Consider the following 16,133-nt stretch of genomic DNA (forward strand, 5'->3'; position numbering starts at 1 on the left):
ATACTCTCTGTGGTAGCCCAACAATGGATGCCTAAGCGTGACTAAGGGGTTGATTTGCCATTGACGGGATGACGCGTGGCGAGCGGATTAAGTGAGGATAGATGGCTGTTATGCAGTAATGTGTAATTAGAATGTGAAACGCCGTAAGTGTGGGAAGTTTACTGCGATGGTAAAAGGGGAAATGCAATGCCAATAGGATCCACAAAAAACTGAAAAAGCCATTAATGGAGCAACAACAAAGAATACTGTGACTGTGGAAGAAAATGGTCGCCGACAACATCACCGTTGCGGGCACCATCACGGAGGAGATGATCCTGGAAAACGCGATGGAGGACGGAGAAGGACTGGACGGAGCAGCGACGGAGATGTTGATCGAAGGCACCGAGGGGCGGCGATGACACCTGAATCGTCTTCTCTGACCTTCGAAGAACACATAGGGCGTCTAGAGTAGGATCCTGTTGGGTTGGAGTGTTATCCGGTTCGGGTCGGGTCATTTTTTACCTGGACCCTGTCAATAGAAAAAGGAAAAAGATTTAAAAATTACACCGGCGCTCATTTGTTATCCTTATATTCACCACATACATCATCCAATTAAAATCGTCCATTATCAAGTGCATGCCATACATATCAAAAGCACCACCATGTCTATTTTTTCATCAGCTTCGGTTCCAGCGATGACTTCCACTCAACATGCCCCTTCTAACTCAAAGCGACACACTGCAAATTTTCCTCCTAGCATTTGGCACGATACTTTCCTCAAATATGCTGATTCTGAATCCGTCGTATGTTATTTAATTTTGTATATGCACATATACATACATGTATGATGAGATAAATATAAGTAGCTATACATACCTTCTCGCAGGTTTTTTTTCTTTTTTTTTTTTTTTAACTTTTACACTCAGGAAACATTTAATCGGGCTAAAACTGTATGTATTAACTTCTATGAACGATAATTTTATTATATATATATATATATATATATAATTATATTGTTTAGTTTGATGTGTTTTGAAAATGCATGTGTTCCACATGTTTAGTTGCGTCAATATTTTTTGTTGGAGGATAAAAGCAATATAAAAAGTATCCTAATTAACCATCATTTTAAGTAAAAATTTGAGTTATATTTGATCCACATGGACATTTTGATTCATGTAAACTATTGCAGGATGCAGCGAATGAAAACATGACGCAACAAATTGAAATATGTAAAGAGGAAGTGAAGAAGATTTTTCTATCTTCAACCAATATCTCACAAAAATTAAATATTATCGACTCAATGCAACGATTGAGTATATCTTATCATTTTGAACGTGAGATTAATGAAGCATTAGAACAAATTCAAAATATTTTCATCAACAATACACTCAACATAGAAGAAGGTGACTTACACTTTGGATTACTCTTTCGTTTGCTTAGACAAAAAGGATATCACATTTTATCAGCTATATATTTATATATTTATTTATTAGAAATATAATTATTTATGTGTTTTTTTTATAATTTTTTTTATAGAAGTAGTGTATCATGTCAGGATTACGAAAATAAAAATTATTTTTAGTGACAATAATATAATAGTTACTATATGTCTTATTTAATTATGTTTTTGCATTAATTATATATTTTCTGTTATTATTATATTTTATAATAATAATTATATACCTTTTTCGGTCATCAAATTAAAACTCTTCGCCAGTAATTATATATTTACCACTAAAACCTTTTAAGGATTAAACTTAAGACGACTAATATCTAATTGTTAGTAAATATATTAGCGATTATTTTTATTGTCGTTAAAAACGAAATAAACGACCAATAAAAATAATTTTTTTAGTAGTGTAACTTCTATAACTTAAAGATTTAGACTTCAATCTCCTATTGAGTAAAAATTTTTTTTAGCATAAGTCAAGTAAAAAAAAATATGTATCTAAAAATTTATGTAAATTAAAAAAAATAACGAAAATATATTAAAAATATGATCATTTATATATTTTTTATTAATTTAATTTTTTTGAAAAAAGTGATATCATAATACTACTAGCTTCTATTTATATTATACACTACCTATGTTACACAGATATATAATAATGTTTGTGATTAATTTACATAGATATATTCAACAAATTCAAGAACAATAAAGGAAAGTTCAATGAGACCATTACCGAAGATGTTCAGGGATTATGGAACTTATATGAAGCAGCACAATTAAGTGTTCATGGAGAAGATTTATTAGATGAAGCACGTGATTTTACATACACTAACCTCAAGTCCATGATCACCAATAATAAGTTGAGCACATATCTTGCTAAGCAAATTGATCAGAGTTTAATGCTACCTTTTCACAAGGGAGTTGCAAGAATAGAGGCAAGATGTTATATGTCTTTCTATGAAGAGGATCCTTCTCACAACAAAGTTCTTTTAACTTTTGCAAAATTAGATTTTAATGTTTTACAGAAAATGCATCAAAAAGAACTTGGAAATATTACCAGGTACGTATTTAATTAAGTGACTTAACTTTACATATGAGTATATAACCAAGTAGTAGTATTTTTTATCTTTCTCTCTTTTTTTTGGTTATGATAAATACTCCTACATTTGTTATCTATTTGTTTACTAATACTTTTTTAGAAAATGGTGCTTTATGGCGTAATTTTAAAATTTTCTTTAGTTGTTTGTATATAGAGATAATTAAAAAAAAATAAAAAAAAATTGAGAATAAAAATACAAAAACTATAACATAAAATTATAAATAAATTTTATTAATCATGATATCTTAAAATGTATACATAAATAGATGTTATTATGCTAACGTTAAACATGACTAAAAATATTTTAGATAATTCATTTAAGAGAATATATATATGAGATGGAATCATAATAGCAAGAATGTTACTAATAAACATGTACTAAATATGTTTAATGTAAACCCCGGTTAAATTAGTAAATAATTAGTCAATAAATTAGTTTTTAATAAGGAGGATTAGAAATGTGAATATTATATCAAATTAGGATAGAGCTCATCAAAACGAAAATTTTGACACTAATTTTGAGAAAATCGGTCCAAGAATGGACCGAACCGGTTGAACCGGATCCAAATCGGACCATCGGTCCAACCGAACCGACCTATTAAATGAACCCACGCATTGCATCTCCCTCATTTCAGCAACGTGACGCTGAAAGCTTGCGTCCAGGGAGGAGAAGAAAAAGGGGTCCGAACCCTCGTTCCAAGTTCAAGGCGCCGTAACTTCCCGATCCGAGCTCCGATCGCCGCACCGTTTGCGACCACGCGTCCACCGCGTCGAGCTTTACATTTCTACCGGAACAATTTTATAGGTAAGCCCTTAAATATCCTCAGCCACTCTTTTCCCCCAATTTTCGAGTTTTGAGAAGGGGTATTGAATTTCTTTGATTTTTGATGTTTTAGGATCCAATTAGCTTGAGAAAAACGTTCACTCTTGCTTATGTAAAGCTTGGGTAAGGTGAGGATACGATAATTCTATTTTATTTTCATTGAATTTGAGCTTTGAGTATTAAATTGGATATATATGTGTTATGAATGTGTATTAGGTTGTGAATAAATAATTGGAGCTTGAAATTGTGAATACTGGAACTTGGAGAAAGCGGATTAGTTGAGTTTTGAGGGGCTGTCTTGGTTTTGAATAAATAGCTTTGGTCGTTACGTGGAAATCGGCCAAGGTATGGTTTAGGTTTCTTGCATTTAATATATAATGTTCTGTGAAAACTTAGGCTAGATGACCATAGGATAAGTTGGAATGCAGGTGTATGTTTAATATTTAGTAATTTGTCGATGAATATAATTGGTTGAAGTTTATTGGATAATTAGTTTTTAATTTTGGATGGTGAATGTTGTTATGTTAATTTGGAGGGAATTATGGTTGAATGTTATTGTTGATTAACTAATGATTTGGTGAATTATTGATTTGAGGTATTTTGTGTTAAAAGCTCAGGAATTGTGAACTATGATCCTTAGTTGAATTTTGGGTTGTTGGATTTGAATATAGTATGAGTTTAATTGTTTATCTGAGGTAGATTTATCGTGGTGGTTGTTATGATGATGAGGAAGGGTATGTTGAATTGAAAAGAAAGCAGGTTTGGACCCGAAAAGGGTGGCAAAGTCCGAGTTTTAGAGGAGATGCTGCCGAAATTCTATAAAAATTAGAGATTTAGTTTATATGATTATTTATAAAGATTTAAGATTCAAAGGTTATATGGTTTGATTTTGAGTGATTAAGAAAATGAGCATGTTTTAAGTTTGATTCATTTGGAAAAGAATGAATTATGTTTTGAATTAGAACTATTGATGGACGGAATGAGAGATGTGATAATGAAGGATAATGATTGAATATGATTGACGTATAATGATGAATGAGATGCGATTGAGAATGATGTGGATGTTGATGAATTTTAATTGAATTATTTATATGGCTTATGAATTTGAATAATCTGAGATACGAGATTCCCTGGATTAAGTGCCGTGGCTTGCCACCACGTGTACCAGGTTGAAAACTCGATACTCTGTTGACCCTACGACGTAAGTGTGACCGGGCACTATATAAATTCCCGGGAATGTTACCCCCATTGAGCAATATTGATTATTTGAGAAAAATCTATGCATAGACTCTTGGGGATGCACGTCGGGGGACAGTCTAAGGACAATTCAGACTTGTCGGGTTGGCTGGATAACCGACAGATGAGCCTCATCAGCCATAGGACAGGCATGCATCATATGCATATTACTTGAATTACTTGCTTGTGCTCTAATTGGGTGTGCCTATCTGTATTTGCCATGCTAAATGTGTATTTGTTACCTGCAGTAGTTGTAACCTTCTTGTGTTTGCATTTATCTGTCTATTTGTCTGTGAAAATACATGATGGAGTTGGAGGTATGGAGGAATGGCAGTATAGGACTTAGATTTAAGGTTAAGTTAAGTTATGATTAAATATTTTTAGGAAACCACCTTTTATGGCTTCTGTTTAATACTTTAAGCTCTATAATCTGAGTGTCGATGTTCTAGGATTGCCTCTGGCATTCCCAGGACCTTATATATTATGTGTGTGGCACCTTTACCATACTGAGAACCTCCGGTTCTCATTCCATACTATGTTGTTGTTTTTCAGATGCAGGTCGAGAGGCATCTCGTTAGGCGTCTGGACTCTTGAAGCGGAGTGGTTACTGGGATATTTTGTTATGCTATGATGTATATATATGTACTTAGCTTTCTCTCCGCATGACTTATTCTTTTTGATCCTCTTAGAGGTTTATGGAGAGGCAGGATTGCGTATATGTACTTTTGGATTTTGGGTATATATGTGTAAATATTCTCCGGCCAGTCTTGACTTCGCAGGCTGAGTTAGGAGCTTGTTATTTTGTATCTTTGGTATTCTACTCCTACTTCTGTTATCTTATGTTTGATAGTTATGATTTTCTTAGCACGTAAGTTAACTCGTTCCTTGAGCGTAGCGCCTTTATTGTGCGATTTTTATTTCCCCCTTTTCTTCAAGGCTCCTAGCATATTATAATTCTTCTGCTATTATATGTACTCATTTTATTTTAGAGGTCGTAATACCTCACCACCTTTGTTTTACGACTTAAGCGTAAAGCTTAGTGTGGTAGGGTGTTACAATATGGTATCAGAGCAGTTCGTTCCTATAGAGCCTGAAAGACGGACTGATTGTACTTCTGTGCATTCTCTGTATATGTGTTTATGTGCTATTAGGATATCTGATTGATATATATGGCATAAACGTTTGTGAGCATGCATTTGGAACTTAAAAGCATTAGACCTGCGATATTGAGACTGATCAACTTAATATCACTTGTTTGATGTGTATAAGGACCAGATGTCGACTCGCAGACGCGGTCGCGGGCGAGGTAGAGGTAGAATACGCATCGTTACTCCTAGCCCGGTAGGGAATGATCCAGTAGACTTTATGGCTACTCTAGGAAATATGGCTGCAGCTATGTAGACAACAGCCGAGGCACTGGGTAATAAGATAAACCAGGATAATCACGGGAACAATAATGATGAGGGCGGTCCTATGACACTTGCTATATTTCTGAAAGTTCATCCTCCGATCTTCAGGGGAACCTCAAATCCCACTAACGCAGATAATTGGATTCAAGCTATGGAACGGACGTTGCAGGCCCAACAGGTTCCTGAGAAGTAATTGGTTGAATTTGGAACTTATCAACTGCAAGGTGAGGCTCAGTATTGGTGACAGGGGACACGATGTATCCTGCAGGCAGATGACGCTATGATAGTCGGGAGATTGGTTATTTAAGAGCCATGTTTTGCTTGATTATTCTGAGAAGTCAGTACAGTTTATGTTAGAAAGGTCAGAAGCGCCGGTTGTGGTGAATAGTTACTATTTGAATTTTATGATAGTAAACTGTTCTGGAACTGAATGTCAGGGTATTATGTTATTAACTGCGAGAATATCAGGTGATGATCAGAGTTTAGAGCAGATTTCGGTTGTATGTGAATTTCCAGATGTGTTTCCGGATTATATTAATGAATTTCCCCCTAACCGAGAGGTTGAATTTGCAATTGAGTTGGTACCTGGATCCGGTCCAATTTCAATTACTCCTTATAGGATGTCGCCTTTAGAAATGGCTGAACTGAAGGCTCAGCTGGAAGATCTGTTGGGTAAGCATTTTATCCGACCAAGTGTTTCTCCGTGGGGAGCGCCAGTATTACTGGTAAAGAAGAAGGATGGGAGTATGCGGCTGTGTGTCGATTATCGGCAATTGAATAAGATCACTGTGAAGAATAAATATCCGTTGCCTAGAATCGATGATCTAATGGATCAGTTACAGGGTGCCGGTGTGTTTTCTAAGATTGACCTGCGATCAGGGTATCATTAGATAAGGGTTAGAGACGAGGATATTCCGAACACTGCTTTCAGGACACGTTACGGTCATTATGAGTATACAATGATGTCTTTCGGGTTAACTAATGCCCCGACAGTATTTATGGATTATATGAACAGGATTTTTCGGCTGTATTTGGACAAGTCTGATATTGTCTTCATTGATGATATTCTTGTTTATTCTAAGACTGAAGAGGAGCATGTTAATCACTTACGAACTGTATTACAAATTTTGAGAAATAGGAAGTTATACACTAAGTTATCTAAATGCGAGTTTTGGAAGAGTGAGGTAAAGTTTTTCGGTCACGTGGTGAGTAAGCAGGGAATAGCCATGGATCCTGCTAAGGTAGAAGTAGTGATGAAATGGGAGTGATTAACTTCAGTAATAGAGATTAGAAGTTTCCTAAGTTTGGCGGGATAGTATCGAAGATTCATTAAGGGACTTTCATAGCTCGCCTTACCTTTAACTAAGTTGACTAGGAAGGATACGCTTTTTATTTGGACCCAGAGTGTGAAGAGAGTTTTTAAGCATTAAAGCACAGATTGACTACTGCACTCGTGTTAGTATTGTCTGAACCAAGTGAGCCGTTTGAAGTGTACTGTGATGCATCGCTGAAGGGCTTGGGGTGCGTTTTGATGCAGCACCAGAATGTTGTAGCATACGCCTCACGGCAATTAAGGCTGTATGAGATGAACTATTCGACACATGATTTAAAACTTGCTGCTGTTGTGTTTGCTTTAAAGATCTGGAGGCACTACCTCTATGGCGTTAAGTTTCATGTTTTCTCAGACCATAAGAGTTTGAAGAATCTTTTTGAGCAGAAAGAGTTGAATATGTGGCAGAGGAGGTGGATGGAGCTTCTGAAAGATTATGATTTTGAATTGAATTATCATCTAGGAAAAGCGAACGTTGTGGCAGAGGCTTTGAGTCGAAAGTCTTTATATGCAACTTGGATGATGCTACGGGAAGAAGAATTACTAAGGGCATTTCAAGGTTTGAATTTGGGAGTTAGAGAAGAATCTGGAATTCTGTGTTTGAGTCAATTGCAGATCTCAAGTGATTTTAAATCAGAACTTCTGAAGGCTCATCGAGACAGTGAAGCGTTACGTAAGGTATTACCAGCAGTCAAACAGGAGAAACAGTGGAGAGTGTTAGAAGGACAGGAAGGTTTGTGGAAGTTCAAGAACCAGATTGTTGTGCCAGATATTAAAGAATGATGTGGCATTGCATGTATCTAAATGTTTAACATGTCAGAAGGTTAAGATTGAGCATCAGAGACCATCAGGGACCCTTCAGCCTTTGGAGATTCCACAATGGAGGAATTGGCTCGAATGTATATCAAAGAGATTGTCAAATTGCATGGTGTGCCTTCTACTATCAAATCTGACAAAGATCCTCGCTTTACATCAAAATTCTGGGGAGCTTTTCAACGTGCATTTGGGACTCAGTTAAGCTTGAGTACTGCGTATCACCCTCAGACAAATGGTCAATCAGAGAGAACTATTCAGACCTTGGAAGATATGCTAAGAGCTTGTGTATTGGACCAGTCGGCGAGCTGGGATCGGTATATGCCATTAATAGAATTTGCTTATAATAATAGCTATCATGCGAGCATCGGAATGGCTCCATATGAGGCTCTGTATGGCAGAAAATGTCAGTCTCCACTATGTTGGTATGAAACTGGAGAAAGGAGTTTATTAGGGCCTGAAATGATAGCTGAAACGACTGGGCAGATAAAGAAGATTCGTAGTCGAATGCTTATAGCCCAAAGCCGCCAGAAGAGCTATGCTGATCAGAGGCGAAAGCCTTTGGAATTCAAAGAAGGAGAACATGTCTTTCTGAAAGTTACACCAACCACTGGCGTGGGAAGAGCTATTAAGACCAAGAAACTGAATCCCCGTTATATTGGACCGTTTGAGATTCTGAAGAGAATTGGACCAGTGGCTTATAGAATTGCCTTACCGCCATATCTTTCGAATTTGCACGATGTGTTCCATGTGTCACAGCTTCGGAACTATACTCCTGACGCAAGTCATGTTCTAGAACCAGAACCAATCCGAGTGAGAGAAGATCTAACACTTCCAGTAATTCCGATGAGGATTGATGACACCAGTGTTAAACGATTACGAGGAAGGGAAGTATCATTAGTAAAAGTAGTTTGGAGTCGAGCTTGTATCGAGGAACATACCAGGGAACTCGAATCAGATATACGAAAGGATTACCCACATCTCTTTTCAGATAACTACTGACTACATCTGAATTTTGAGGGCAAAATTCTTTATTAGGTGGGTAGGATGTAAACCCCGGTTAAATTAGTAAATAATTAGTCAATAAATTAGTTTTTAATAAGGAGGATTAGAAATGTGAATATTATATCAAATTAGGATAGAGCTCATCGAAACGAAAATTTTGACACTAATTTTGAGAAAATCGGTCCAAGATTGGACCGAATGGACCGAACCGGTTGAACCGGATCCAAATCGGACCATCGGTCCAACCGAACCGACCTATTAAATGAACCCACGCATTGCATCTCCCTCATTTCAGCAACGTGACGCTGAAAGCTTGCGTCCAGGGAGGAGAAGAAAAAGGGGTCCGAACCCTCGTTCCAAGTTCAAGGCGCCGTAACTTCCCGATCCGAGCTCCGATCGCCGCACCGTTTGCGACCACGCGTCCACCGCGTCGAGCTTTACATTTCTACCGGAACAATTTTATAGGTAAGCCCTTAAATATCCTCAGCCACTCTTTTCCCCCAATTTTCGAGTTTTGAGAAGGGGTATTGAATTTCTTTGATTTTTGATGTTTTAGGATCCAATTAGCTTGAGAAAAACGTTCACTCTTGCTTATGTGAAGCTTGGGTAAGGTGAGGATACGATAATTCTATTTTATTTTCATTGAATTTGAGCTTTGAGTATTAAATTGGATATATATGTGTTATGAATGTGTATTAGGTTGTGAATAAATAATTGGAGCTTAAAATTGTGAATACTGGAACTTGGAGAAAGCGGATTAGTTGAGTTTTGAGGGGCTGTCTTGGTTTTGAATAAATAGCTTTGGTCGTTACGTGGAAATCGGCCAAGGTATGGTTTAGGTTTCTTGCATTTAATATATAATGTTCTGTGAAAACTTAGGCTAGATGACCATAGGATAAGTTGGAATGCAGGTGTATGTTTAATATTTAGTAATTTGTCGATGAATATAATTGGTTGAAGTTTATTGGATAATTAGTTTTTAATTTTGGATGGTGAATGTTGTTATGTTAATTTGGAGGGAATTATGGTTGAATGTTATTGTTGATTAACTAATGATTTGGTGAATTATTGATTTGAGGTATTTTGTGTTAAAAGCTCAGGAATTGTGAACTATGATCCTTAGTTGAATTTTGGGTTGTTGGATTTGAATATAGTATGAGTTTAATTGTTTATCTGAGGTAGATTTATCGTGGTGGTTGTTATGATGATGAGGAAGGGTATGTTGAATTGAAAAGAAAGCAGGTTTGGACCCGAAAAGGGTGGCAAAGTCCGAGTTTTAGAGGAGATGCTGCCGAAATTCTATAAAAATTAGAGATTTAGTTTATATGATTATTTATAAAGATTTAAGATTCAAAGGTTATATGGTTTGATTTTGAGTGATTAAGAAAATGAGCATGTTTTAAGTTTGATTCATTTGGAAAAGAATGAATTATGTTTTGAATTAGAACTATTGATGGACGGAATGAGAGATGTGATAATGAAGGATAATGATTGAATATGATTGACGTATAATGATGAATGAGATGCGATTGAGAATGATGTGGATGTTGATGAATTTTAATTGAATTATTTATATGGCTTATGAATTTGAATAATCTGAGATACGAGATTCCCTGGATTAAGTGCCGTGGCTTGCCACCACGTGTACCAGGTTGAAAACTCGATACTCTGTTGACCCTACGACGTAAGTGTGACCGGGCACTATATAAATTCCCGGGAATGTTACCCCCATTGAGCAATATTGATTATTTGAGAAAAATCTATGCATAGACTCTTGGGGATGCACGTCGGGGGACAGTCTAAGGACAATTCAGACTTGTCGGGTTGGCTGGATAACCGACAGATGAGCCTCATCAGCCATAGGACAGGCATGCATCATATGCATATTACTTGAATTACTTGCTTGTGCTCTAATTGGGTGTGCCTATCTGTATTTGCCATGCTAAATGTGTATTTGTTACCTGCAGTAGTTGTAACCTTCTTGTGTTTGCATTTATCTGTCTATTTGTCTGTGAAAATACATGATGGAGTTGGAGGTATGGAGGAATGGCAGTATAGGACTTAGATTTAAGGTTAAGTTAAGTTATGATTAAATATTTTTAGGAAACCACCTTTTATGGCTTCTGTTTAATACTTTAAGCTCTATAATCTGAGTGTCGATGTTCTAGGATTGCCTCTGGCATTCCCAGGACCTTATATATTATGTGTGTGGCACCTTTACCATACTGAGAACCTCCGGTTCTCATTCCATACTATGTTGTTGTTTTTCAGATGCAGGTCGAGAGGCATCTCGTTAGGCGTCTGGACTCTTGAAGCGGAGTGGTTACTGGGATATTTTGTTATGCTATGATGTATATATATGTACTTAGCTTTCTCTCCGCATGACTTATTCTTTTTGATCCTCTTAGAGGTTTATGGAGAGGCAGGATTGCGTATATGTACTTTTGGATTTTGGGTATATATGTGTAAATATTCTCCGGCCAGTCTTGACTTCGCAGGCTGAGTTAGGAGCTTGTTATTTTGTATCTTTGGTATTCTACTCCTACTTCTGTTATCTTATGTTTGATAGTTATGATTTTCTTAGCACGTAAGTTAACTCGTTCCTTGAGCGTAGCGCCTTTATTGTGCGATTTTTATTTCCCCCTTTTCTTCAAGGCTCCTAGCATATTATAATTCTTCTGCTATTATATGTACTCATTTTATTTTAGAGGTCGTAATACCTCACCACCTTTGTTTTACGACTTAAGCGTAAAGCTTAGTGTGGTAGGGTGTTACATTTAAGTAGATCAAATGGTATATACTTTGAGTATTTATAACTGAATATTATTATTATATTTTAATATAAATATTAATTATATTTAATCGTTATTTTTTAATTCAATTGAGTAATAATAAGTATTAAATTTAATTGATTAGCACAATTAAATTTTAGTATCATTTTATATAAAAATTCATTATTTTTTATATTATTATAAAAGTTGCCATTTATGTAAAATTGCTTACACGATCCGATTATGAATAATAATATGCCCTAAATTCATTCTATAATAAACATGCATAATTTTTATATAATATAAATAGATTGAAATTTTGGGATAACAAAAACTGTGTAAAGAAATAGCAATGCTAGCTAGACCAATGCCTAAAAAATAAAAAACCAAAACAAAAATACTAGAAAACTTATGTTAGAGATACCATGCAAATATAGAAGGTGAAAAAAATACCAAAAAAATAAAAATAAAAAGTGAAAAATGGTCTATACCCAATAATATATATATATAGGTGAAAAGTAACTATGGCCTTAATTAAACAGCAGAGTTGATTGTCTTTTATAAAGCTACACCAAGTTTCAATTTTAGTTAAGACTGGAATAATATGGTTTAGAAACCTCATCATGTGAGTGGTGTGAGTAGTGTAATGACAAAAAAAAGGTTTAAAAGGTAATCAATGGAATTGACAAAATAAAAGGTAAAAAATAGATGAAATATAATAATTAAAAAATAAAAATCAGCATGAACCCATTTTCTATCAACCAACATTATGACTTAACATTGAATCATTATTATATTATTAATTACAGGTGGTGGAAAAAATCAGATTTTGCAACTAAAGTTCCTTATGCTAGAGAAAGGGTGGTTGAGGCATACCTTTGGCCATTTTCTATGTCTTCAGAGCCTAAACATAGCACTCATAGAAGGATTGTGGGCAAAATGACTGCATGTATGTGTCTTCTTGATGATACTTATGATGCTTATGGCACAGTGGAAGAACTTGAGCTCTTCACAGAGGCAATCAAAAGGTAAACCAAAAAGGAAAAAAAAGTTATCTTCACTTAATAAAAAAATGACTTAAAAAAATTTCTTATATGCTGAAATTCTAATTTATATTAGCAATCCTCAAACGACAACAAAACTTATTAACTTTCTTATGTTATTTTGATTTTCAGATGGAATATTAATCCGATCAAATCTCTTCCAACATGTTTCAAAGTGGTCTTTAACGCAATTTCAGAAGTTGTGGATGAAATTGAATCAGCACTAGTAGATGCGAAAAAATCAACCCTAGTATTGAAAAATGTTAAACAAGCGGTAGGTTTAAAGCTAGTGCTAATTTTCTATCCATAGTGAAAAAAAAATAATGCTTTAGTAATAACCTCCACTTTAGTTAATTAATCATCATTATAATCGTGGTATATACTTGCAGTTTCTAAATTTGGCAGAAGCATACTTGTTGGAAGCAAAATGGTGCAATGAGGATTATGTTCCAACATATGATGAATACAAGGTTAATGGAGCTATATCTTCTGCATTGCCACTTCACATAGTAGCATTTGTTGGTCTTGGTGAATTTGCAACCAAAGAAGTCTTTGATTGGATTTTTAGCGATCCAACAACAATCATAAAAGCTGTATCACTTGTTGGCAGACTCAAGGATGATCTGGCTTCACATAAGGTTAATTATTTCTCACTAATAATAATATATCATATCCTTTTTTCTATCAAATTTATCATTAAAATTTCTAAATCATTAATTGTTTTACAAGCTATAATTTTGGATTTGGTTAATTTATTTGTAGTTTGAGCGGGAAAGAGATCATGTTGCTTCAGCAGTTGAATGCTGCATGAAACAATATGGAATTTCACAAGAAGAGACAAACAAACTCATTCAAAAGGAAATCAAAGATTTTTGGAAGGATATAAATGAAGTGTGCCTCAATCCAAATAATGATATTCCAAAGGCAGTGCTTGAATGTATTGTTAATTTGGGACGTATATCTGAGTTTACATATGCAAATTTTCAAGACAGATTCACAAACGGAGAGTTTATGAAAGAACGTGTTTCTGAGCTACTTTTAGATCCCATCACTATCTACTAGAGTTTTATAAATTATACACAAAATGCTGCTGAAGATGTATTTGAAATAGGGGTGAGGGCGTGAGGCTATATATATAGTAGTCGTCCTAAATCTTGTATATTGAATAATTATATAATAATTATCTGTTATTTTTATATTGAATAAAGATATATTATAATATTGTATTGTTCATGACTTCATGTCACTGAAATTCGAATAAAATGTATTAAATAATTTTTTTAATAATTTTTCACTAAAAAATAAGCTGAATACCATTGAATTTATTGGCAAAATTACAGAAATAATTCACCGATAAATTTATTATCGTCGAATTTAAGTCGACGGTAATATCTTCACCAATAACTATTTACTATCGAATTACTAAATTCGACGGTAATTACTAGCAAATTCTGCAAAGAGTGTGACAAAATAGGAGTTGGTAATTTTGGCGCCAAAATTTGGAGCCTGCGTATCGTTTGATTTTACCCCAGTGAATTTAATGGTAAGTTTAAATAATTTTTAAATTTTTTAAATTTTTTTAACACAATTAGTAGTCAAATCTTAATTAATGACAATCAAATAAAGATTTTAATAAATACAGTCAGTTATATATAAAATGTGAAATATAAAGTGTACGTACAGAATAAAAAATCAAATAAATAAGATATAATCAAATAAAGTAAAAGAAAACCCTAATAAGAACTACATCCTAATAGTTGTTGTTGTTGTTGTCGTTGTCATTCCGCTGGTCTTGCTGAGGCGGCGGTCTAGCGGTGATGTCGGCACCCCTTCAACAGTGCCACTGCCACCAGTGCGTATTTGTTCCTAGTATATTATCATCTGTTGCTCCATCCACTGAATCCGCTACAGCTATTGGCTAATATAAACTCCAGCCTAAAGGAATCTTGTCTAACATACGTGCGGGGATCTCGTTATACCTCTCTTCAGCCTGCTGTAGTTGCTGACCTTATTGGTGAAGGTTCTGGGTGAGATTCTACACATGCTCCCTCAAATCGATGTTGTTATCCTTGGGATCGGCAGGGCTGGTGATAGAGGCGGACGAATTCCTCAATGTGAAAGTGTAGAGGTTGCTGGCAAAGAACGACCCCAACCCATAGAAGCGATTCTTGTACGACTTAGATACGGTCTTGCGCCAAACCATATCAGAATCGACAACTGAGGCAGAGGATTTGTTGCTGTTCTGGACAATAATAGTTCTGTTCATGAGCGACCTTGTGCAAACTTAATTTGCTCCTAGCATTTGGCAGGATACTTTCCTTCACTATGCTGATTCACAATCAATTTGGAGTGAATTATGAATTTATGATCCATTGACATTTGACACCTCCGCCATCACCATATCATTTGCTATAACCTCCTCTTTTCATTCTTCCTCCTATTCTGCCTCTATTTCCTCCAAGACTACCTCTTAAATTTCCCCAGAAGCCACTTCGATGACTATATTGAGCCACATATATCTGAACAAATTGATCTGGTTTCCAAATCTTTCTAGCATGCTTTCACGAGCAAGAAGCAATGCCTCTAATTCTGCAACTGTTATACTCATTGGTCTTGACAGCACAACAATAATCAAAGATCCATATTCTATAATTAATCCATGAAAAATTGTATTAACATGATCATCTTCACTAACTTGTTCTCATACCGAGATTAACAAATCAATTGTCTTGACATGATAGGGGAAAAATTTGCCTCTAACCTCTTCCAAATCGGAAAAGTGAAAAGGCATACAACCATTCTTGTGGTGGAAGGATTTGTCGTCAAGGCCAACAACCATGATTTGAATAAAGCATCTTGTTTTTTTTTTTTTTTGAAGTAAAAAGCACTCAACACCATAGGGGGAGCAAAAAGAGTACCAGGAAACAAAAAGTGACAACTCAAAGTATAAACCATCATCTAACAATCAAAGTGCAAATCAACCCAGAGTCATCTTCGGCATTGCCATCAACAACCAAATGGTGCACCACCAATCCACTCATCGGCGAGCATAAAGGACCTGTTTATAATTTCTACTACACTTGAGCCTTGATTATTGAAGACTTTATCATTCCTTTCTAGCCAAATTGTCCAGATAACAACAAAGAAGCCAATCAACCACCTCTTCCTCTCATTC

The 16,133-nt window shown here is 35.4% G+C and overlaps 1 protein-coding gene across 3 annotated transcripts; it reads left to right on the plus strand.

Moving 5' to 3' along the window:
* Nucleotides 1-14,020, plus strand: LOC107610595 (putative terpene synthase 2). 3 transcript variants are annotated; one of them, XM_088497040.1, is made up of 7 exons: nucleotides 1-782; nucleotides 1,169-1,382; nucleotides 2,111-2,489; nucleotides 12,725-12,943; nucleotides 13,091-13,232; nucleotides 13,348-13,596; nucleotides 13,721-14,020. In XM_088497040.1, exons 1-7 carry the CDS (start codon nucleotides 642-644, stop codon nucleotides 14,018-14,020), a joined length of 1,644 nt encoding a protein of 547 aa, XP_088353166.1. In that variant the 5' UTR covers nucleotides 1-641. The 3 variants fall into 3 exon arrangements, with proteins under 3 accessions (XP_088353166.1, XP_088353165.1, XP_088353167.1); XM_088497039.1 differs by having other exon boundaries at nucleotides 1-779; nucleotides 1,169-1,443; nucleotides 2,109-2,489; XM_088497041.1 differs by having other exon boundaries at nucleotides 553-782; nucleotides 1,169-1,443; nucleotides 2,109-2,489.
* Nucleotides 14,021-16,133: the final 2,113 nt, after the last annotated feature.

This window comes from Arachis ipaensis, chromosome B8, assembly GCF_059453495.1.
Source record: "Arachis ipaensis isolate K30076 ecotype BB chromosome B8, ASM5945349v1, whole genome shotgun sequence".
Classification (NCBI taxonomy): domain Eukaryota; kingdom Viridiplantae; phylum Streptophyta; class Magnoliopsida; order Fabales; family Fabaceae; genus Arachis; species Arachis ipaensis.